At 27.3% G+C, this 27749-nt stretch overlaps 1 protein-coding gene across 4 annotated transcripts in view; it reads left to right on the top strand.

Moving 5' to 3' along the window:
- LOC114128124 (sodium-dependent nutrient amino acid transporter 1-like) overlaps positions 1-27749 on the top strand; it is a 43022-nt gene that overhangs the window by 12006 nt on the left and 3267 nt on the right. For 2 of the 4 annotated variants that reach the window (XM_050199897.1, XM_050199898.1), the window contains exons 2-8: positions 3756-4370; positions 23117-23237; positions 25266-25397; positions 25483-25625; positions 25724-25860; positions 27012-27171; positions 27610-27713. In XM_050199897.1, the coding sequence (XP_050055854.1) occupies positions 3756-4370; positions 23117-23237; positions 25266-25397; positions 25483-25625; positions 25724-25860; positions 27012-27171; positions 27610-27713 (1412 nt within the window). Of the gene's footprint in view, positions 1-3755; positions 4371-17227; positions 17805-22813; positions 22985-23116; positions 23238-25265; positions 25398-25482; positions 25626-25723; positions 25861-27011; positions 27172-27609; positions 27714-27749 lie in introns of those variants that run through there. The other 2 variants (XM_027992558.2, XM_027992559.2) reach the window with 2 other exon arrangements.

The raw sequence follows: 27749 nt of genomic DNA, 5'->3' as shown, positions 1-27749 counted from the left end.
AAATATATCTATTATTAAGACTTTTTATATTTGATTTTGTTATTGCATAAGCTTTATATAGAACATAGGCGTATATATAAATAAATTATTATTTGCACACGTGAAATATAGTTATAACAACTTAAAAGAACTAACTGTTTTTTGTTTAATTGCTTTTGTAATGTAACTATAAAACAAATGTACTAGTATGAACAACTAAATATTAAATATTAAAACGTATAAGTTCATTATTTTCAGTTATTAGATACCTATGCTTATTCCATATTAACAGGAAGAATGGGCTAATAAATTCATTTTCTCGGTTTATTTTCATTTTCATATATCTATATTATTATATTTTCACGGTTTATACAAACAAATATTTTTCTATTTTTCTAATTCGAATATTAAATGGAAATAGCAACAACTGCTTTTAATTTTATACTGATGATACCCATAATACAAAATACAAATGATAACTGATGGTAACTATTTTGGAATAAATAGATTTTAATAACCTATGGAAGTTATGGTTATATCTTTATTTTTTTAAAGTATTTATAATTTAGAAACGAGCAGAAAGTGGTAGACTATAGGTCATACGATAATGTTCGACAGATATTAAAAAAAATCAATCTAAGTTCATTATTTTAATGAGCTGTATTTTTACATAATTTTACATAAATATGTGAATAAAGTTAAACTACATAAATAATCTACATATTATCAAAAAAAAAAAAAAAATATGTATACATATTATCGAAAAGTAAAATATAAATATAAAGGGGATCGTATTTAAAAATATATATTTTGTGTATTAAAATTAAATTTATTATATTGAAATAAAATTAATAAATAAAAATCAATGTAGAATTCTGAATGACAACGTGAAAATGAAAATTGAAATATTTTATTAGAAGCGATTAACAATTAGGTGCGGTTTGTGGTTATAATTTATATGAATGAGTTTAAATACTTTAAATGGAATAATCATATCTGCATTACAATTTACAAAACTAATTGTCCATGGTTGTTTTAGGCTTTGAAGGTGTATTAAGGTATTAATGAAATACATAGATAATTAAACGACGTCAGTTAAAAAACATAATAATGAATGGAACACTTGCTTATAGACTATAGTTGTATGGACTTATAACTTATAAGATGAATGCACTTTATATTATATTGATTTTTCAAAGAAATATTTTATATTAAATGTATAAACATTAAATATATTATTCGATGCATTGTAATGTATTTCAAAATGATTGGTGTTTAGTTCCTATTTAATATTTAATAATTATAGTTTAGATATAGTTACTTCATATGTTTCTATCCATAGATAATTCCATTATTAGTCATTAGTACATATTTATTAATATCAATCTAATAATAAAACCATTTATGTTTAGAAAAATTATAAAATAAAATATTAAAAAAACCTATTAGGTATTAAAATAACTACCGGCATAGCCCCCTCGAAGACTCTTCTAGCTCACATATACTTGTCTTGTGATGTACTGGTGTATTTATTTTTATAATATCGGTTATTAGATAGTTATTGATCCAATATACAATTTAAGTACCAATTACCAATATAACCATTTGAATTTATTTACTTTATATTGTGTTAAAAATACATGAAATATATATAGAGATTTTTTACATTTTTCTTATTTTTTATAAAATTAAATACTGTTACATGGTAGTACATTAATGCTAATACCTATAATATTATATAAAAATCTACTTAACCGATGACCTGATAGTGATACACGGAGAAAGTCACGAAATGGGACTACTTCGACACACGCATATGAAACAGACCAAATGATTATTATCATTGATTTTAAAATCAATGTTATTACTAGACATTTTATAAAGTAATCAAAAATAGTTTTACCTCTATGTTGGAACTCTGTGATAATACAGAACGAATGCAAGATGGTAAACGCGTCTGGTATATATATTATATATTATGTATAGGTAATACGATAAAATATAAATACTGTAATGGTAATTACCATTACTGTATGTTTGTATCTTTATATATTATTACTCTGTGGTATGATTACATGAATTTATTTACTCCGTATATTAAATATAGATACCTAATACTTATAACTTTCAAAGAGATTCTTTTTAAAACTTTAAAAATACAGTAAAGGTACAGTAAGTGTGATTAGCGTGAGGTGTGTTAAATTAGGTTTAATAAGATTGGGCAGGTAATATAACTCAAGTACAAGTTTTGTAAGTTGGTCTTACATTTGGATAACATTATAACTTTTTTTTGTATTTTGCTATTTTTCAGTTTATAACTGTTACAAATTTGCTATAAAAGTAATTCTTTATGATATTTTATCGTTGCCTGACGTAGTAGATTTTAAAATTGTATATTTATAAGAAAAAATATTGACTCGTGGGTAGATACAGAAATATTTATTGTAAATATTTTGTTCAAAATAATTGTGTTAAAATCTTCATTTTATTAGTAATATTTATAGTATCTAACTGTAAGACTTTTACTAGATGAATTTATTTAAACTTAAATCTTATATATTATTAATTATGATATTATAAAACTGAGAATGTATAATAAAGCTTGATTGCCAGCATGTTCAATTTTCTCAATGGAATCTAGGAATTGAACGATTTTCTTATTTGTAAATAATAATTTCATATTATTTCTGTAACGTAATAAATACTATATAATATAATGAAGTATATGTATTATATAAAAACATTTGTATTTTCGAAAACAACAACATGTCATTCCGCGGAGTGTTAATTATACGATTATAATTTATAAATAAACACAGAATATATTGTGTGCTGTCAGGCATTTAAAACATTTGGTTTTGATATGAGATTGGCAAAAGAATTCCAATTAGATATGTCTGTTTAAGTATTATGCTCTGGTCCACCTAATACTTCAGTATGGTTGTATTTTTCGGAATTCACATACAACTACCGATTCAAGGTAATTTATGAGAGACTATACGTAGTTTTTGCGTTTTGCTCGTTTCGTGTGTATCGTAGACCTATTCAAAATGTCTTATCCGCCTCATGATTATGCTCCGGTAGTCTGTTGAAAAATATACTCGGTCAATATTTCTTATCTTAATGAAGACGCACGTACCTAGATATTTGGTTAGTTGAAGGACTGTTAAATCGAAAAATGGAATCTGCATTTGTCTCGCGAATCTATTTAAATTAGGTAGGTATCAGATTTACTTCAGTGTTTAACTCGAACTGTTATTTTTTTACGTTCCACATGTTATTACCTACTTATAATTTTGAAAAGAGTCTCTGACGTGGTTATGGGGATCCAAATTTGAAAATGAAATTTTCGAACTTAAATTTTTTTTTCATAATTTTTATATTATAACGATCATTGCAGTTAAGTTATAACTTTTATTTATATTTTAAAACATTTTTGTTAATGTTATTTCAACCGTGTATCTTATTTTGCCGTTAATTTATTAAATTAATGAGCTACAAATTGCAGACAATATTGTACATATCTGTGTAATGAAAACAGCCTAGTCGGTCATATAGTAATAATAAATAAATCATATTTAAAAAAATTATAAACATATAACATATTTACTTAATTATTTATGTACAACTCATTGCGACGTAATATGTATTTGTATACCTATACTATTGTAATATTATATGCAACACGTTCTAGTGATTACTAAATTATTATTACCAATATTGTTAATATAATAATACGAAATGATGTATTATAATACCTATGTGTGCGTTTACAGATCACAAGGTCGGTGTCGAACATTTCGGCGATGCGCGGCAAGAACGAATCGTCGATGATGACGTCGTCGTCGCGAGGAGCCCCGTCGGAAGTGGCGAGCGCCGAAATGTCGTGTTACGGCGTGTTCCGTAAACTGGAACCCGTCGGCAGCGGCGGCGACGGCGGGGGAGAGCGCATCACGGCCGGCCGGCAGTCACGACCGTTCGCGCCGCCGACATCGTCAGTCAGTCCGCGAGTGTCAGCGTTCGCGTGCGCTATCGCCGTAGCCGACGACGAACACGAGGACCACGACGACGTAAACACCGACCACGACTGTTGCAATTTTGACCGTGAGACGTATTTGGTGTACGGTTGTGACGCGGCCACAGCGATCACTACGACGTCGACCACGGTTACGACGGACGCGGCTTCGACGGGTGGTCGCGACGAGAGCGGGCTGAGCGATTTCGGCGGAGCGGTCGCTTGGGACGAGTACGACTACTGCTGTACCGCGGACATCGCGGTGGGTACCACGGTCGATCTCCGCGGGGGCGCGGCCGCCCCTTTCAGTCACACCCCGATGGGCTCGACCACCAAGCTCGTGGGGATCGACGCCAACAGCGATGACACGCCAAAGGTACGTACCCATACCTACTAATTCGTATTAAGTCGTATCACGCCACTGTGATGTATACCAACTAAATTTAAATAAATAGGTATTATCATTGCTCGTCGTTCGTACTTGTAATAAGTCGTTGTACTTATACGTATTATTCGTGGCCGCCGCAGGCGTTAATAAATAGATATCGGAGTTTTCGCTTTTTTTATAATTTTATTTTAAGATCTTCTACAAGCAATATTGTTTTCTATTATTCACACTCACCCTCCCTTAGTCCCTTTCGATACGTCGAGGTAGTGCAAATACTGTAGTTTACAGTTTACTTCATACTTGTATACAAATGTTAGTCATAGATGTTCAACCACTGCGGGGTGTGGATCACTGTATAGTTAGGAGTAGAGTTGTAAGTAGCTATAACTCCGCCCTATAAAAATTCAAACGTTAAGTACATTTGGTCGTTCTTAAATTTTTGATTTTTTTTAAGTTTAAAACGTGATCAAAACTAAAAAAAGAACCTTTAGCGTAAGATGAGTTCATGGACCGTCAGTTGGGATGAGGACAAGTAACAACTGCTAAACATAGTCAGCTAATTAGGAATATATTGTATACTGTATAGGTATATGAATGTTGTCTATAATCAACGAATGTAACATTGGGGTGAAAGCGCGCAACAAGTGTAGTCTGTTTATAGGTATGATATTTTAAGTTCATTACACGTGGATCTGTTTTGATTGGTTTTATAAGTGTTTTGTGTTTTAATAGATATACATAGGTCGACACACCTTTGTGTTTGTACTAGACACACAATATATATTAGTAACTCAGAGTAAATCAGTAAATATCGTGTATTATAGAATATTCTTCAACGGGTTATGTTTGTCTTTATTATAATCTAACCTAAGGAGTGAAAACCTATTTCATGAAATCGAATTTTGTTATCGGTTAAATTATTAACCGAGCTTACTAAGCGTGCTTTTACATTTTTATTGGAACAGTAAAATATATAAATTTAATATTTATAATAATAATTACCATATAGGTATAAATTAAAATCTAATAATATTTGTGTAGTCATTTGACTGTTAAACTGATGCAAGTTGAACTTTTTTATATTTTAAATATTATTATTACTTACAGATAATGTTATCTTTTGATTATTATATAAAAATGACAAATTTAAACGTACTTTGTATTAAAATACGTTTTATTGTCATTAAAATCAAGGTCGCAATAAAAATTTACACATACCTTTTAATTACTTATGTTAGTAACAATTTGGTTATTAATTTTTTTGTATATACTAGAGTTATATACTTTATATCAAACATTTTGAAAATGAATTGCGTAAATCAAAATAATATTCAAGTGTACGGAATGTGATGCTACTGGCAAAATTTAATTGAACCACAATCAATAGGTTTTAGTTTGAATAATTTGTTGTTATTTTCCGTTAGAAAACTAATTTTACATCTTCAGGGCTTGAAAACTAAACAATAGTAGGACTAATAAAGAAAATATTATATACTAATGTAATTCTACTCGCGTATGTACTGTGTAGGTACTAAAATCATTACGTTCTAATGGCAGTAGGTCCTACGTCAGTTCTAGACAAGCGATCAATAAAAATAACCATTATTAAATATGCTGAAGTTTGTCATTTACCTAGTCAAAAAATGATCGTGATGACTGATAGGCGTTTGGATTTGTATGTATTTGTATATTTTTACTGGTCACTTGTATAGTATAAACTGAGCAAGTATAAAATATTTCATATCATGGAAGTGTGATTAAAAATATGATTTTTTTTGGAGAATTTTTGTGCATTTTTCAACATTTTACAGTTTTAAGAGCATATTTTACAATTTTAAGGTCATATAAGATTTTTTTTTGTTATGAAAAATTGCACTATTTTGTAACTAAAATAAAAACTAAACGTAAAATTTCGAGAAAGTAATATTATTTTTTTTTTTGTAAATTTATAACTAAAAAATAATAAATAAATAAATAAATGAATATTGATTTAATTTTGTAACTTGTTTTATATTAATTATATACATATTTTTTTTTAAACAACATGGCTTTACGAGCATATTTTACAGTATCAATGTTTGGAAATTTTCGGTGTACAAACGCTGAAACGCATACCTATTTAAAATTATGTATTTCGTGTTTTTTTGTGCATGTATAATATACATTATTTACATTGTATATATTCAAACCTTAGGTATTGATAACGAATTTGTATGTGATGCAAAGTAGCATTTTGAACTGCATTTTTGATTTGATTGCCATAGAACCTCCAATTATAATAAGTAATAATAACTATATAATTTCGTGCGCGGCGTCCTTGACAAGGCGAAATTGCACAGCTCGTTAAATTCTGCGGACCGTGAACCACACAAATCTGTTTATTCAAATTATTTTAGAAAAAACGGACTCGAAAAATGGAAGTAAAGGTTTTTTTTTAGTTTAGTTTAGTTAGTTTTTTTCGTTTCCTGAATAAATATAAGAAACATCATCAAGTCAACAAAATATGAGCGTAGTAAATTTTCAATGTATAAAAATCACGTAATATTTTAGGGTAAATAAAAAAAAGAATGTAATATTTTTGACAGTTAATGATGTTTTTATGCAGTAGGAGTTCTGTAATAGGTAGGGCTAACTTTTTTCTTATAACAAATTTTTCTGTACAAATCCATAATGCACAATTGGTTATGCATATTGCATGCATTGTTTTAGAAACGACCTCTGAATATACTATATACATATATAGGTAATATAAAATTATAGAAAATAATGTTGTGACAGTTTAGTAGATAAATTATTAATAATATTTTATATATTTTAAATAATATTTTTGAATTTTTAAATTATTGCTTACACGTATGTTAAAGTTCTACTTTGAACATAAGTACCTAAACGTCATTTATTTTGTTTTAAATTTTATAAATAATAATGTTTTTAGTCGTTTAAGTTGAATTAGACAAAGGATTAAAAACTTTTTATTAATAATTTGAATTTATTTATAATTGTATTATATTATTATATGTAATTAATGAAATGCATACATTGCAGTGTTGGTAGGTAGGTTTTATGGATTATGTTTTGTCACATAAAATAGATAATAGATTCCCAATCCGATAAAGATTAAAATATTTTATATACTTTAGATTGTAATATCACATCTATAGTATCCATTAAACTATTATATAATAAATGATGTAAATTATCAGAAATAGAATTGTATTTTTAAACTATTTAGATTTATAGTATAAAGTATAATAATATTTAATCCTCGATTTTATAATGTATTGTTAAAACAATACTAATTGTATTATAATGTGGTAGGTATACGTTACATAGACATTTTAATGTAACCAATATAAAATGATACATTTGATATTGTATTATTACGTTTTGCACGATTAAAATAGACCGTAGTTATAAATTATAATAACAAAATTTATATTATAATAATAATATTTTGTATGATAGAGTATCTAATTTAGGAGGTAAAATGAGGATATATTACATTATTATAATATAAAATTTTCTAAGTTCTTGATAAATTTTAAACATAAAATATAATTTTAATTGTTATTTTGAAATTTGATATATTTTCCCTTTATATAGGTAATAAATATTGATGACTAATATTATAAATGGCAAATAATAGCATAATTATAGATTTTAGTATGCTATGTGGATTTAAATCTTTATTGATACATTACTTAAATCTGATGGATTAAATTTAATTTTCACTTATTGTCTTGTTATAATACGATATAATACGATAAAATATGGTATATTGTATAACTTGATATAATGTAACCAATAAAATTTAAGTGTAAATTATTTACATTTAGGCGAGTACAAAAAATATAGTTTTTAATGATAAACGAGATAAAATTCCATCTGGCTCGTAACTGATTATATTTTCGAACATTATGTTGAACTTTAAGAGTTTCCTTTGATTTTTTAGATCATTGGTACTTAAAATCATAAATGTATTTATAAATAAACCAATAATTTGTGTTTGTGTAATGTGTAAGTGTATAGGCTTAGTAATTGAAGTATACCTTCTGTATAATATAATGTTTACACTCATTATTTTAAAAACGTGTACCTAATGTTTTTTGAAAGTTTTAGTTTTTACATAATTTGATGTCATTTATACAACATTTTTCATAATTTTTAAAATGTTTTACTTTTTTTGAATGACAACATTTATTTTTAATTTCATATCTCGAAGCAGAATATTTTTCGTATTTCGATTTTCGATACATATAAATTGAATTTTAAATGAGTTGTTAATTATTTATAATTTTTAAGTATTTAAAGATTTGAAATGATAGATGGGCATAGTAGAATGGTTTATTGGGTAGGTACTAGGTACTCCACAAAATGTCAGAATACTACTCTGACACTTTTAATGATACCTAAGTCTTAGTCATTGTACTTCATCAATAATAACAAAAAATATTGTTTTCGTCCCGGTGACGCACGACGTGTTCATTATATACGCCCTTAAGACGAACCGCGACTTTAATATTATGTAATCGAGTCATCATTATATTCTATATTTCATATATTTTTTTTCGTTTATATTAATATTCTTTGGATGACGGTACGTGTCGGTCATTGTTTGTGTGACACCATTTGGGCACGAGCTTCTTACCGTTTTTTTAAAAACATTTTTTTTTTTTTTTATATAGTACTGATTTACATTCTATTTCCTCAGTGTATATTGTATACATATATATATATATATTATATATGTATAATAATAATAAAGGATATGTAGGCGATTCGTAATGGTTATCGTCTTCATGATAACTACAAGGTCCTAGTTGGACTAAATACTTAGGTATTATTATTATTATTACTTACAGTCAGTTCGAGGAGCGAATAACAATAAGTGTTCACCATACACACGCTGTATATATAATATATAATATACACCTGTAGGTAACGGAGACGACTGCAGTGGATTGAGGTGCGGTGTGTGTGTATGTGTGTGCGTACGGCATATTATATATATATTTATATACGATATTCGATTACAATGGAATGGTGCGCGTATATATATATATACGCTATTCGATTACAATAGAATGGTATGTGTCGTACATATGCACGACCGACACGAAAATTAAAAATTCTCATTTATGTATAGTCTGTATATACGCGATGACAATGTCAACGTGCAACGGTGCTTATTGTGCCGGTGCGCGCCTAGTGCCTACAAAAATTAAAAACGAAACGATGACAGTGTGCGCAACAAATATAATACATATATTATTATTATTATTAATATTATTATATGTAGCACCTTTATAATTTATATACACAGTGTAAGTGGAAGTAAGTGTGGCGACGGAGCGTACCCTATTATGCTATTGTCGTAACAACGAAGATGTGTATATTCGATGCCTGTGAGCAATTGATCCTGAGATTTTTTTTTTGAGAAGGGAGATTGTAGCACGATCTATATATTCTCGAAAATGGACTTGTCATAACTCGGCCTGATTCATATTTAAAACGCAAAAGATAAAAGTGATCGATTTAAGTGGCTATATACCTACGTATAATTTCGAATATTTTTTATTTTTTTGAATGAAAATGTGCATTTTTAATTTCATAATATTCCGAAGTAGAATATTTTTCGAACGGAGTAATTAATTAGTGGTACTGGAGGTTGGAAAACCCCGAAAAATTGTTATACACTACTCTGCGTCTCTGTTCATTAAAATTTTAAATATTTTTAACAATTAAACCAACTTGTTTAAAGAATATTCTGTTTGAGAATATTAAACTAAAGATATATACAAAAAGAGCAAAATCATAAAAAATATACAACTATAAATGATTAAAAAATAGAAAGCACATACGTTTTTCTATAAATAATTCTAATTTTATTTTATTTATGTAGGTACTATGCTAAGATTTTAAATGTTTTGATAATTTGAATGATGCAAAATTATGGTAAAAAGATATTATTATAGTCTTTTGAATTGGTGTATTTTAAACAGCATATTTCTTTACAAAAATATTATGTTATATTATATTATATTATAATTAATCAAGAAAAAGTTCTTTCTGTGTTATTTCTCGTTATTTTACGCGTGAATTATATACAAATTTAAACTTTCGTTAAATATTTTACAATAGGTCAAAGTTAAACTTCTTTTCTAATTATTTGAGCCAAACTTATAGAAAATCTTGTATTAAATTTAAAATTTATCAATTCTTAGCTACTTATACATAGTTGTTTATACATTTTTAACTACAAAATAATTTTGCAAGTATTCATGATTATTTTGTCAGTATTTGAACTTCAAAAGCTAATAAAAAAAATTGAATTTATGTATTTTTATAATTTTTGAATCACTATTAGACTTACTTATGAGAAACTTTGTATTACATTTTTCAAGTATTTTGACTTAGCTAAAAAATTTTTATCAATATTTATGAAAAAAACTCAAAAAAACCACGAATATTTCAAATACCTTAAAATAAGCGAAATATTTTGAAAATTAAATTATGAAAAGAATTTCATAATCTGAAAAAAATTGTAAAAGTTTTTTGTATAATAACAAATAATAAAATCGTTTGAGGATAAATCGTTATCGTTATGCAATTTCGTAAAAATTAAAAATTTAGACGCTTATAACATTTTTTCAGAAAAATTCCAGTTTTTTCATCACTGTTTTTTGTGGTTTTCCCGGTTTTTTTGAATATTACTGGGAACTTCTTATTTTTGACATTTATTATGCTAACCAAGGCTATTCAATTTGCTACCGGAAACCACCCTTGGAGTTTTAAATTGAACCATTATTTTGACTCGTTATCGTAAGAACAAACAAAAAAAACCCCATCATTCCGTTCAGAATCTAAAATATCCAAAATAACAATCTTTTTTATGCCTTATAACCTTCAAAAAAAGAAACATGTTTTTTTCACACATAAATATTTTGTTATCTATTAGTAATATAGTAGATATTCTAAATCTTTTTAAACCATATACTAAATTTTTATCATTTTCATTAAACAAAGGTATCTATGATTTGTCAACATATACTTTTGTTTGTTTTATTTTTATTGTATTAAGCTATTAGCTTAAGTTAGTATTTAATATGTTTTTTAATTAGTATGTTACCTATATAATAAATATAATTTTATCAAATTTTTACTGTATTTTGGACTACTTTCTGATTTTAATAAAAAATACATTTACTAATTTTCAAAAACGCTGTTAAGATCTTAAGGAATAACATCAAATTATTTAAAAATAATATTTTCAAAATAATGTGAGTGTATGGATATTTAAATGGAACACCTTGTACACTAATTAATACAGTATGTATGACAGCAGGCAGTTTAGTCGATGTTAATAATAGGTTTAGTGTTTATATTTTATTGTATATTGTTAAATGCGTATGTACAGTGTACACTCGTGATAGTGGTCTGGCTTAACGCGGGTAAACAATTGGTGACGGTTTTGTGATTAAATTTCCAATTGCTACCTACAACTATCGTCGTCTTCGGTAATTATATACACGACTTTCATTTTCTTCTTTCTGTTATTTTTTGAGAATTGCATAAAATTAACCATTTTTATTTTATTTACAATAAATAACATTAGGCCACCATACTATATATAATATATACTTACCGTGGATTTTTAGTCGTTTGCAAATTGTGCATTTTAATTTTCTCGTGACATTTTCGTATTCGTTTCAACTTGAAGTGAAATTATTTTTTCCTAATTAAGTTTATTCCTGTTTTTAATAAGCTTATTATGTTTCGTCTTGTTGATAATTATTTATTATAAAACAATGTATTGTTCGTCATGCATTAATATTGATTTAGAAGTTCTTCGTGTCATATCTCAAAAGTCAAGAAAGATTGATATACTTTTCTAAATGATAGTAATATATTTTTTTTTGTACATAAGACAATAAAAATAATATGTATTATATTTTGGGGGCTGTAATTTTATGGCAAATATTGAAATGAATTTTAAGTTTCCTTTAAAAATCCTGAGAACTATTAACTATTATGTTACCATGTATTTTAATATTTTACTGTTATGCGATTTAATTCAATGATAAGTTTTTTTATCACTTATTATTTTATAAATTTAATAATGTAAGTACACGTTTTTATCTCTTTTCTCTTTTATTATGTGTGTCAACTTAATATTGTTAACTTAATTGTAATAAAGAAATCTTCAAAATATTAAAATAATAAATTATAAATAAATAATTAATTATAGATTTTTAAAAAACAATACGTATTGATTTAACGAGTTCATCAATGTAAGAGTGGAGGAGAAAACCCAAAAATCGAGTTAGGTTTTTATAAATTAAACATTATATTTAAAAGCAAAAAAAAGAAAACAAGAATAGATATCAGCATTAAATAAATCATGTTTTTATTTCATTGCTTATTCATGGAAAATATTAATTTTTTTTTTCAAATACCATTAAATATCAAATTATGATTAACCCATTGTGTTTATAAAACTATAATATAACAATGTGTTTTACCTTATATTTGCTTACCTACTTTTATTGTGTATGCAATACAACATTTATTATTATTGTTCACTTCTAAAAAAAAAGTATTCATAAATGTTATATTAAATATTTAAAAATATAAATTACATGAATTATGAATTAATGAATATGAATAATATGATATACATTTGTCATTTAATATTTGAATGGACAATTTTTCTTTAGTATACATTTTAATTTTTTAAATATTTAATTCATAAATTACTGAAGGAGCGAAATGAAAATGCATTTTTGTTAGGAAGGTTTTAAGTTACTTAAATACAGCAATATACTTCAGTAAATTGGCAAATGTTTATAACGTTTTTATGTAGGTTGACTACGCATTTGAAATAATTATTATAATTTATAATTATTCTTCTTTCGTATTTCGTAAGCTGTATTTAAATCAAATATTATTTTACAAAATCTGCATTAAAAATGATGTCATTATTCATTAGGTACCAATTTAAAACTAACGTAATGTATATAAAGTATATATTATGACGAAGGTATACGTTATGTAAGGTCATGCTATTGTACGAACTACGAGTACATACCGTGGAGTAGATATATATTTTTTATTGAAAGGAAATCAGAACTTAGTAATTATTTGTTATAATACCTATATATCGGTGCATGCCTTTAAATAAATGTAATATTATTATATAAATTGTATATTTTATTTTTATTAGCAGTTTATAAGCATAATATAATTGTTCGCCTTTTTGTATGCTGTTTATAGACATAGACAATTTATAATAAATTACAATTTAATTAAATTTTATGTGTGAAACAATAAAAGTAATATTTATTGATATTTAATATGCATTTATTGTATTGTTATTGTAGGGATTATGACTGCATGATAAATTTTGAAATCAATTTTTCTGTGTCTCACCATTAAAAATATGATATGCAATTTATTTTTGCAACACTTAGTTTAACCTATCGTATTAGTAATGTACAAAATAAAATTACTAATAGCAATATAAATATATTATAAAATATTCTCCTTAGTAATATATATTGGCTGATTGACCGTCTCTGTTCAAAATTGTTTTTTGTATGTGATCATTGAATTTAAATTTAACACATCCATTACACAGTAACTTACATAATGATCTGGTGTACTCGACACTTACTATACAATATAGTGACCTCCTCAGTTATTCTTCTGAAGTTTACGAAATAACCATAACCTAAATTTCGTTCTAAATGCAGAATAAATTTAAGTAGTGCGGTTATTTGGTTTTAGAAATGATCATGAACTCAATTTATTCACTTTAATTAAATTCAGATAATATTTGTGTTCAGTGGTCAAATTTGTTTATTGACAAAAATTACATATTGAAATCAATTTATACTTTTAATAAGGTGGTTTATCTCAAATTGAAATATAGTGTATTTATTACTTGTGACCTTTGGATATTTACAATTGAGTTTTAAATGGTATCAAATATTGTATCGTTGCCATTGTAACATTACCATGGCCTGGTTTATTGTACTATGAAAGTTATTAAAATATTTAAATGGGTAAATCAAGTTCGATGACTTTTCTTTTAGGTTGTTTCCTGAAGTGAAGAAGTCGTTTTTATAAAAAAGATAGGTGTATAACATATTAATATTATACTGCAACATTACAATACTAAACATGTTTCTTTTAGTTATCCGTGTAATATACTAATATATGCATAGATTTCAAGCCAACCAAGTTTTTAATATTAAATGTCAGTATTATACTAGCGATAAAGTGATTTCACATATTTGTTGATAAAATATAGTAAGATAAAACTAAAAAATGGTGAAATTATTAACAAGTTATATGTATATTAAATTATTAATATTTGTTCATTAACCATAGTTATACAATAATATTCTATATTTATGATATTAATTTTTATTTAGATTTAATTTACAAACCAGTCTTAATTCAATATTAATACCATGCACACAAAAAAGAAAAAAAAATATAGATAAATAATGACGCATGTTGATTTTTTGGAATTTAATAAACTCGTTTGTTATCGTTCTTGATTTTGTTTCAAAACCATATTAATTCAATATGACTTGTCTCTGCATGAAAAAACGTCATATAACATCTCACTGAACACCGTGACGAGATTTCAAGTTAAATGCTCTAAATCCATGTTTTCAAATGTCGCAGCAATGATAAGTTTAAGTAGTGATATGGAAAGTGACAACCGGTTTTCCTTTTGTGAAGAACATTTTTACGTTTATATCAATTTTTTTTACAAAACGCGCTTAAACTTGTAAAACGTGTATCATTAAAAAGTAAAAACATAGTTTATAATAATAAAACTCGTATTATAGACGTCATACGTGCGCATCATCTACGTAGGTATGCTATGATAGATATATAGTTGAAAAAACGTCGGCCAGGAAATATTTCGTACAAAAAATCGTGTCATGAACAAACGCACTGTTACACGTACTATCTTCACGTCCCTGAACAAGGTTAGAATTCGATTTCTCCGATAAACCCGAGATTGTTATTATTCATAGGAGCATTAGAAGCTGTAGATCAACCTTGATAGTGTGTTGTATCTATTATTTTTATATTGTCGTCAGTGATTAAAGAAATCGTGTGACAATACAGTAGCGTTTTACTGTATTTGTAGTGCAAGTGCATTTAATCTGGAACGAACGCACATGCGTGATAATTGATCATATGAAGCTACAAACTAATTTAAAATGAACATCGATGAACTACTTTTATTTAAAATTCAAAAGAGATACCTATCTGATATCGTATTGTTATCTTTTTAATTTTTTTGAACTCATTCACACGTGGATTTTTTATGTGGTTTTTAATGTACAATATTGTTAATATTAGTTGATTCTTTTAACAGTAAACACTATCTCAGAAAGTATTATTATTTTTTTTTTTTTTTTGAAAACATTATATATATATAGTTTGAGTACATTTTAAAGCAGCATTATTAAATTTTTTTTTGTTTTTTTTTTTTTGAATAACAACACACATTTTTGTATAGTTATATTTCGTTGCGTCTAAATAATACTCGAACCCAAATGGATGCACCTAAATGTCCTCGCGCCCAAACGGGTGCGTCCATTTTTCCTTGTGCGCTGTACAAACAAGTTTTTCAAGTAGTTACAAAGTAGGTAATGTAAAAAATTAAAATACTATAGCCAGTAATTGATATTATGATTATTTAAAATATGAATTAACGTGAATAACCATGAATACATATTATACGAATCTGTAAAGCTTGCTCGACGAGTTTGGTTTTAATTTTATATAATAGGGAAAAAACAATACGTACTTATAGTATTTTAAATTCTGTATAAGTATCGTGTGAAATAAGTTATTTTATAGAACCTGTTGTTTTAAAGGTATTGAAAAGAATTTCTGTATAATTATTTTTATGATCTATATCTTTATCAATACAAATAAATAAAATTGAAGTAGGTACCTATCTTTTAGTTTGTGCTAATAATCAAATATCACCCGAAGCCGAACATTATCTTACATTTTGACTGAGTGAAGTTATATATAGTTTGTTAACTAGTAATTAATTATTATTAAGTGTTGAATACTTTTATGACTATGCAAAAAGATCAGGAACTTAAATTGAAATAATATTTCGCATAATTTATTTAAGACTGCAGTTGTAATAATAATAATAAAAAAAAACATAATGTACCGTAATAAAGGTCTTACCAGAATAAAAGTATTTTTTAACCACTAACGACTCTGGGTTTATGTATGGGCATACAAAATTTGGAATGCGTAAACTTTGCAAGTGGAATCGAGAGGGATAGGAAGTTATTCACATTACGATTTAACGAAGTATACCTAATATTACTGTATACATTATGATTATATCTTACTGAAAACCATAATTTCCGAATTGGCGATGTGTAGAAGGTGATACTGTGGGAAGATAAACTAGGCCAAGGCGACAAATCACGAAAGACTGTACGTGATGAATATAAGGGAAGGTGTTCTTGGGATCCAAAAGGGATGAGCGACAACGGGGTGGCGTCGATTATATACCGTGACCACGTCAACAATTTTTACCGTGTTCACAGTTTCAATTTGCATCACAAATATTTAAGAAATAACACATATTATATTATATATTTATAGTCGGTAATATTATTATACAAGTATTTCGTCGTCATCGACACGTGCTCGCACATAAATTATCGCCGCTGCATGTGTATGTAAACAATCGTCACGTCGCGATCATTGCGCGCGCGCGACACGCGCGTCTAGCGGGGGGAGGCAAATACTTCCGCTATATAATAACGAGGCTAGTACTGCGGTCTCTCTCGATATAGGTAGACCTCAATATTATTTTATTATTTTTATACTATTGCCGTTGTATTTATGTTATTTGTGTTATTCTACCCTGGTTCGAGTGTCGACGGCGGGTTATAATTTATTTACTCGATCCTGCTATTGTCACTGGTCACGTCATCTGCGGAGTGTGCGCGTGTGAATAATAATACTTATAATAACTAAAGAGTTATTGTGGCCGTGTGCATCGATCCTCCGCTCGTTTTTCGGCTTCCCGTGCACGTCAGTCCTAGTTGCACTATATCAAACATGAATTACAATTCCTGCAGCGGTGTTGCGGCATTAAACACGTTTTTATTTTACCGATTTAACATTTTTTATTGATTTCTTAATTTCACTTTTGTAAGTAGTAAGTAGTAAGTAGAACAGTGCTAGTCGGCGGTGAGACTTATCCATCATACCATGATGATAACGTGATACGTCGGATATTTCGCGGTGAGAGGAGAGTGCGAAGTTTTGCACATGTGTTTTTCGTTGACGGCGGCCATCCGCCAAAAGTTCGCAGCATTAGACATCGTGAACATAACAGTACAAAAGCAACGTTTGGTGTGTATGCAATATATATAAATTATATATATTAATATATTATCATAATATTATGCTATATGCATCACGTATTCACGTGTATATTATCGATGTGACCTCACCAATGACACGTTAAAAATGTTGTGTCGCGATCGGATTACGACTTCCCGTCTAGCGAAGTCTCCCTCCCACCCGTTTTAAACTTCCTCACGATGGCACCAACACCTACGGTATAACTACTTTGTAAGTCATCTCTATTTAGTACATTTACGATAGAGGTACTGTATCATTATCGATCGGTTAAATTTTCAAATTCGATTTTACGTTTTCCCCGACAAAATATGTATACTATAATATAGTTATAATTCAAGATATTCTATTTTAGTGGGTTAACCGGGTTAGGTAGTCTATAGTACCTATTAGTATTAATATTATACAAGTATAACTACCCTCCCAATATAATCGTTAATATTATTTACTAACAGCGTATATGAAAATATATTTTATGCAAAAAACAAAAAGATTAATTACGATTATTATTACTGTTATTGTTATTGTTATTTATTAAAAAAAACTGTCTGTGATATCCAAGACTAATGGAATTACTACGTATTGTAAGAAATAGTTTTTGAGTATGTTTTTAAATTTTAATCGCATTTAAAAGTGTTTACATAGGTCATAGGTATAGATTTAATAATATAGAAAGGCACATTATATTTGTTTAAGAAGGTTAGTGCATAATAGGAAATTTCAGAATTTAATTGATGTCACTTGGTTCCTGGTTGATAATAGCTTATATTTATTATGTCTTACATGTATACAATATATTAATGAGTTATTTAATTATAAGTTTACTAGAATTAAAAATAGTTGAATATTTTGTTTAGTTTGTATTTTTTATTACGTCTTAGGTGCGTATTACGTGTTTACATCGGAATTTTGAACATATGTTTACCGTTTATTCACGATTTCATCATAAATCAATTTAAAAAAATATTTTTTTGCTTTACTAAAATGGAATATTATGCGACATATTAAAATAAATAGTTACAAAAAATATTTAGTTTATCATGCATTTTACTCAATATCGAATTGTTTTGTTTTTATTATTTACTAATAGGTATATGTATAGGTAATAGAATATCGTGTTTATCAATATTGCTATTTCACATTGTTTTCAAGCAAAAGTTAATTTTATTTTTTAGTTCATAAAACTATAAACATACTGTCTACTAGGAAAAATGAAATCGAGAATGTAACTTTTTGTTAATTAGTATTTTTTTAGCATGAGAAACCGTGGGAAATTAAAAAATTAAATACACATACCTAATTATGATATTTTTCATGATAAATGTCTAGTTTAAAATGATCCATAACGTAAAACAGTATATACAATGTTTGTGTATAGTATCTTATCTAAATGTTTTAATAGTTGTTTTTATTTTATATTTAACGGGCGAAAGTATTGCAATGTATACTAATGATGTATCTAACAAAATATTTTTTTTGATTACTTACAACTCAAACATTAAAAATACTATTTTCATACTTGTTATCAATTAAATTACAATCAATTGTAAATATTACCTATATATCAAATACTAATATGAAAATTGTTAATTACGACTTATAATTCTTAGATTGTAAAATTGTATAATTTGAAGTAACTATATTCATATGAGACTAATTTTTTGCAAACAAACCATATGATTGTTTATCACTATGATAGTAACTACTTTTTTTTAATGACATCAGAATATACGCAATTTAAAAAATAAGTTTTATTTGTACCTATAAAAACAATATGCATAATTATATTATATAATGTATATCAAACCATATCTTACAAAAAAAAAGTAAAATTATAATAGTAATAAATAAAAATAAAATTTAACCAAGTGCTAACGTGCGAATGCTTAGAGTTAAAAATTTGCTTATAATATGATGTATAAACAAAGCTGGTTAAGTTACACTGGTATTCCACAAAATATATATGTATGAAACAGACCGCCTAATTCTTCTGGATCCCAAAAGTCATATTGTTATTTGATAAATACGTATATAGTTCTAGAATTGGACCTGCACACCCGCGTACTTAAAAATAGTCATACGTGTATTTTGTATTCAGCTAATTGAGTATGCGGCGAGGTCAAGTGTTTTGAATTCAATCGAGTTCTTTTAAAATAAGATAATAATATAACATATAACATAAAAATAAAACGAATAATGTTCAAGTTACTAAAATACATATTGTTTAAATCAAGTCGCTCGTTTCTCAAAATAAATTACTCAGACATCACATTCGTGGAGTACTTACATATTTTTATGTCGATGGCAATATAACAGTACAACTCTAATTTACTATAATATAGAACATCTAGAATCGATGTATAATTATTACTCAATTTCATCATTTATTCCTCTTGAGAACGGTCACCGCCTGTATACGATACGCACAATACACATTATTGGTACCTAGCCGCAGCTGTAGTTCGGCCAAATCGTTAGCGAACCGTTTCGTCATCGTCCAGCTATATACGTCTAGCTGTGTATAACAACAGAAATAATAACAATAATAATATATAATGTAATCTCCATGCACGGCTAGTGCTAAAAACAACATAATTTTCTATAATTATTTTATCTTTCTTGTGTCACGATCGGGTTTGGCCGTCAAAACACAAATCTTTCCGCAGTTAACACTTTTTTTTCATAATATATCTATAATATAATAATATACGTTTAATATGTCGTATTGAAACAGTGTAGTTTTTCGATTGGTATTCCGTTATGCAATTTGGGCGTGCGCGTGCGGAATTTGCCGTCTCCCCGAAAAAGGTGACTATAATAATATGATAACGACGTTCTTATTTATGTGTATTTATAAATTGCATTTATATAATATCATAAACCAACTTCACATATGTGGTTGGAATTTTATTTCGCCTGCGGTCACTCTTCTTCGTCGTACCGCGTCAGCAGAATTAATACTTCTATTGAGGCCCTCAGGCCCCGAGGGTATCGTCATCGTGTCACATAATATAAATATAATTATAGTAATGTACATAATATTATATACTAATAATATCTGTGAGCACAGTAGCACCAGAGATTCTCACAAATCCGCCGATTACATAAATCTGACGAAAACGCGTACATTTATGTAATGTTATGTACGTTATAATATATAAGATTTTTCGCCCCTTAGTTGTATAATATTGTTAAACAGCAGTTTGCCACAATATTATAGTTGTATTATAGCGGTAGTAATAAGTTTTGTACCTATTATGTAATGGAGGTAGTTCCGTATATAACGTTCTAAGTGCGGTGATTTTTTTTCATCACACTATTAATTGTATGTACCAACTGAAATCCACGGGTTAATTAAAGTTAAGATTAATTTTTTAGTATTCTTATTAATGAAAATAAACTTTTTAAAACATTTTTTTTTAAATTGTTTGTAATAAGAGGTTTAAACCTAAGTTTATTCAAAAACTACGAAAAATGACCGACTGAGTGAACAATCTCAGTCTACGTTTACTCCGTTGTGGGCTTAAAAATATATAACAAAAAAATAAATATGTATATAATAACACGATAGTGGTTATCGTTTATAACCAGAGTAATACACTATCTCGCATTGGCACATTATAATCTCGTGTTCTACAATGTCAGTACTGTGGTGATTTGATGTTTAAATTCATATGGCATATTAATTAAACGTGCATAATTACATATATTAATGGAAATTATTGTCATACGTATTCTTTGGCAGTTTAGAATTGGCACACATGAAAAAAATTTTATTATATTTTATCAAACAGATTATAGCGAGTAAATCCATTGATTAAATATAAATTTAATAAATTAAAAATCATTTCATCAATAGAAGATCTTTATTTAGTGGTAGAAACTGTATAAAAAGTGTATGCAGCGTTGGTGTTTTTGCGTTCGTTGTTCGCGTAGTTGAATATTTTAATATATATATTATATTATACTATAATATATGTATAGATCATTACACCAGTATAATTATAGATTTAAATACAAATAAATAATAACTTAATCAGCGAAAAATAATATTATACAAACATAGAACTCAAATTGTTATACATTTATAAATATAAAATATCAATTTATTATTAAAAAAAAAAATAAAATAAAAAAAATTAATGCGAGTGTATTAAGTTTCATTAGTAGCTGTCCAGTCTGGTCGAATCATTAAAAAGGTGAAAAGTAAGCAATTGTTATATTTATATATTTTACAGTAAGTGTCGAGTGTACCTATAGTCATTGAGGAGTAAACCGCCTATATATGTGTTAAATTTTAATTCAATGATTAATCATTACGCACGAAAAACGATTCTGAGTAATGACGGTTTGTTAGCATTATTACTAGGTATAGTATTTTATTATTTACTTACGTTGCAATTAAACTAATTTACTTTACTATTAGTGAAATAGTTGATTTAATTTTTGATATATTATATCAAAAGAACTGTGATTATTATTTTTTGGTTACATTATAGATTACTTAAGAGAAACATTGTATTATGTTTACAATCTTTACCTTTAAAAATTGAAAATTGTATAAAATATCTTAATTAAAAAATTATTTGCAAAATGTTATGATTTTGACGAATGTTACAAAAATTTGAACTACATATGATACAAAAAAGAATTGCGGATACGCGTGTATTAGATTTAATATTGTTTAATAATTATTTTATCAACTTATGAGGAGTTTTGTATTCAATATTACGTTGTTCTATCCAGTGAAAAATCATTGTAATATCATACGTTTATCTTATTGTGACTAAGTCTAATTAGTATAATTATTGCAGAACATACACACATACGCGCAAGGGAGAACTCGAGTAGTAGATATATAGGTGGAGTCTATACAACTTTTAAACCATTTTTTAGGACGTTTATTATTCGTCGCGACATCGGGAAATGTATGTAGACGGGGTAAAAATGTTGTTATGGGCAGAATATAAAAACAGAGTAATTAGTCTGTTTACGGCAGTCGGCGGTGCAGCAACAATTATATTTCAAGCGTCAGGTTTTCGTTTCGCGTTGACTTTATTTTATATTATATTATAGTAATTCACGCACCAAAATGTTCATCGGCGGTTAATATGTTTCTCTTCAGGTGCTACCGAAGTGTACCGTTCAATATTTTCAGATACAACTATAATGTATATTGTATTTATAGATAGTAGATACCTATATAAAATATAAATATTAATATTATAGATGGCTATAAAATAACCGTTTATCGATTTTTCACACCAAGTTTTAACGTTACGGTTTTGTTTTTTTTTTTTCAGATATATTGCTGCAAATCAAATTGTCTGCAGAGTTTTGGCACGCTGTTGATGACCGTCTCACTGACATTAAGTTTAGCGAACGTCATACGACTGCCTCGGATGGTATTTCTGTACGGTGGAGGTGAGTATTTCTAAAACTGTAAAATATTGCAATACAGTTCTTCCTTTTGATCCAAAATTCTTCGAATTCATCACTCCTGTTAGCCCGCACGGCATATATTGTTGCAGTTTGTAAAAAAAATATATTCACATATTGATTTATATTCATACTGAATTATTTTATTAGGTAACTTTTCGTCAAAACTATAAAATAATAATATTTTTTTAGTAAGTATATTATACTGTGGAGTGAGTATATATATGTGCCACGTGAAGTGTATACGAAACGCGACAAAATAACTGCAATGCGTAGTATATTATGTTACCATAAAATGACGAATTATCATATTGTATTATTATGTGTAATATACACACAAGTGTTCTCTTTATCTGGTCACATAAACGCTATACAGTGTGTAATACTATATAATTACAATACAAAAAAATTATGTGGGTTCACGATAAAATTTTCTCAAAATATCTACAAATTTACTATTCTCTTTGTTGTGTCGATTTACGATAGTACTGTTTTAAGAATGTCACGCGATACAATTAAATTTATAGGTAGATAGACTATTAGATTAGTAGGTAGATTTACCTACTTTTACACGCTCAAAAACACGAATTATTGATTTTTCTTAAAAAATATTCACCCTAATATATTAGACTTGAGTAGTTTATGCGTACAACAAAGGTTTTTAATTTTTATTAGGTACTTTATATCTGTGAGTCGCCAGTATAAGTTTAGTTTGACCATTTGACCTAACCCTAGTTAGTAATAGTATACAGAGTGTTTTATAAAGTATGCTCACTCAAAAAAAAAAAAACTAAATTATGCTGCTAAAGAAGTATTCTGGTAAACTCATGTTTTCGAATGAAAACCCCTATTTTTTAATGTAAATTACTTGTTAAATAATTTTTTTGAAAATTGTGCTGGAAGTATACAGTTTAAAATTAAAACAATTAGTTTCTCAGTTGTTGAAATATTTATATTTAGGGTAACAGTTCTTAAAAATGGTTTTGATTATTGTAAAATCGATTAAGTATTGTATTTTACAAGTTAGAAATATTATTAGAAATAAAAATTACTAACATTTTCAATAATTATAGTTTCCAAACCCATTGTCATAAAAATATTTTCTTTAGTAAACAATAGGTCTAACAACAACTCCAAAACTATTCGTTCGAATTTAAATTTTGAAATGCCAAAATGTTTAGATTAAAATATATTTAATAGTACCTATACAAAAAAAAGAGGGTTTTAATTTTAAAATCAGAAGTAAATATCTCCATAAGATAATATACCTTATGTAGTAAAAAAAGAATTTGAAAATATGGTGCTTAAGTATAATATTTCAAAATTTCAAAAAATCAGATTTAGAATAACTGCATTATTGAAGAAAAAAGAAAAGGGGTTAGTATGTTTACCAAATCACTCTATATTTTATCGTGAACTAGATTTTTGAAAATACAAGGGCATTTTAAATTATTACTTTTTTAATCGTCAAAACACACTATTTTCATTATAGTTGTGTAATAGTGTATTAGAATGGTTAGTATTTGCATTTAAAATTTATCACAATGTCGTAATTTTGGAATCAAAGTTTTTTTCTGATTCAAGACTCATTGTATTTATGTATTTCTATAAATAATACAAAATTTAATTTTTATAATAGAAGGATTCACATTGCATATAATATTATATATTTATGCACAATTGCATAAATGTATAAATGTTAATAAATAAATTCAATATCCACATTTTGCACTGTGTGTGTGGTATAATATTGAATAATAATCAATAAAAACCACGAATAAGTAATTAAAATTATAATTTAAGCACGAAATCTAAGTCGAGTGTATAACTCGGCATTGAGTATATCTATTAATGGATGTGATGACAGTTGGAAAATAAAAAAAAGCTATTAATTATTCCTATTATACACTAGAGGACTAGACTATACGATCATTACCTAAATAAGTACCTATTGCACGTACTTTACAAAATAATATTATTAACTATTTTATTGTCATTGTCTGTATTTTATAGGTACGTTTTTGGTATCATACCTCACAGTTGCCATTGTGTTTGGAGTTCCTCTCTTATTTTTGGAGATAACGCTCGGTCAGTTTTGTCAACAGGGCACCACTAAGTTATGGAGAGCCGTACCTCTGCTCAAAGGTATAGTTCATCATAATATCGTAGTTGTCATAAAATGTTAATCATTAAGTATGTACTTCTAAAATAATACAAACATTTTTTACAGGTGTCGGATTCGTCAAAGTCTTGGCGTCCGTGTTACTTGCTGCTTACTACCCGATAATTATGGCGTTATCTTTATTTTACGGCTCACGTAGTATTATTGGAAGTATTCCATTTCCGGAGTGTAGCAATTCAATCAGTTTTTATGTGAGTCTATAGTAGTATATTTTGCTCAAAAATAATGATTTTTCGAAATTCAATGTCGTTAAAGAATATTGAACATTAATTGTATTTTGTATTTATAGCAAGGGGTGAGTTCTAATTCTATCAATAGTGACCAATGTCTTCAGCAGACTTTTATCAAACCTCCGCACTTGAGTTGGCAGTGGATTGTGATGGACATTTTGCTAATATTACTTATTTGGATCATAGCCGCTATAAGGTTCGTATTATTATGTTGGTACTTTAATGATCACGTCGCAAATGTTTAGTAGTCAGCGTATACAAACTGAGCCCATTTTTTTGATCAAATGCATACAAAATTATAAGTTTATTTATAAAATAATAACCAATGGTATACAACTATATCATACATAGTTTCAATAACTATTATTGTAAAAAAATAAATAAAAACAATATAAGTCTTGTACGAATAAAATGTAAAATGTATGTTCTATATTTTGATTAAAAACGTTTTGCATTTTTAATCGAATATTTATAACCTAAAAAAAAATATTTTTATCGACGTTTTTACAAGAAAAAGGTAAAAAATTATATTGTAGTAAATATTTAAAAATACGGTGTAACAAATAGTTTTTTAATCGTCAAATTAAATCGACACAATTTATCTACTGATCGTCAAATACATTTTGATTTTTAGAAAAACTAACCCATGACCATTGTTTTTATTACAACAAAGCACGGAATAAAATACGTAGGTGCCATATTACAATTTACAGTCATATAGTTAATACTACTCAACATCGCTAAACCGCCTATACCGCTGTCACGGATGTTTCGTTTCTAATATTCTGAGACAATTATATATCATGACTTCATTATTATACAGCTTTTCCTCATTGTTATTTCATTAAAACCTACGGTTTTGTTTACTCGGCCGAACCTTCGCGTTTGTTATAAACAATATTGTTACTGGTCAAGGGTATATTATTAGAAAAATATTGCACTCATATTACCTACGTGTTTTAATATTACACTTAGGAAATTGAAATTTACACAGTATTCACCAAGCATGTTGACCCCTTCCTTTTAGTCAATAATGCAGTTATTCAAAATCTAAATTTTAAAATTTTTAAATATATACCCAAACACTATATTTTTCAATTTTTGTATTTATTTTTACTACCTTAGTAGTGTTAATGTGGCACAATACAAACTTTTGGTTTTTAAAAACTATAAGTTCGATTATAGATTCTGATACGTCAATATTTTCAAAAAAATTATCCACTATATAATTCACGTTTGAAAAGGGAGTAATTTATTCTAATTTCAATAGGGGATGTCTAAAATTAAATACTCAGTCAATTCGTAATTATTGCAGTAGAAAACCTATTAATTTGTGTTATTTTTTAGCCTGATAAAAAACAGTAAATCATACAGAACAGTGGCATTACTTGTTGTGCCTGCAACATTTATAACAATTGGAGTTCTATTAGTCAAAGGACTTAATGCCAATCAAAAAGGACTGGAAATACTGCTGGACATTCAATGGGATACTTTGTGGAAATTAGATGTAAGTCTATTAGATATTTTTATTTATAAGTGGAGTCTGATAGTTTTATATTTATAGAAAAAAATCAAATGCATCAACGAATTAAAATTTTTGATATTTCTGACTAAACTACTGTTCTAAATATAATATGTTATGAGACTATGAGAGTGTATTTCAATGTGTTTGTCAACCTTTAAAAAACTTTTTTTCTTATTAATATTTTTCATACTTGATTTTAGATAATTATTATTACTGTATTATAGAGCTTAATATTATTAAAGTTCATAGAAGTTGTTTACTTGAATTCTATACAAAAGAAAAAAAATTAAATCTTTTTATCTTTTTTTTTATTAACTTATTTTTTTAAATAGTTGTAGTGAACTTTAACATTTAGGCAGGAGGCGAGTATGTTATATAATATACATAGAATATGACCGTTGCAGATATTTATTTTTTCAGATATGGTATCACGCCATAGTACAATTTTTGTTTACTACTCATTTGGGATTTGGTAACATCACAACTTGTGCAGGTCGATTGTACTCGAAGTCTAATCCTTTTTGGTAAGTGCCTTGTAGGTTTTTTTCTTATTGTCATTT

The sequence above is a fragment of the Aphis gossypii genome, chromosome 2, assembly GCF_020184175.1.
Source record: "Aphis gossypii isolate Hap1 chromosome 2, ASM2018417v2, whole genome shotgun sequence".
NCBI lineage: Eukaryota > Metazoa > Arthropoda > Insecta > Hemiptera > Aphididae > Aphis > Aphis gossypii.
Note: the sequence above shows the minus strand (reverse complement) of the source record. Positions and strands in the feature narration are given on the sequence as shown.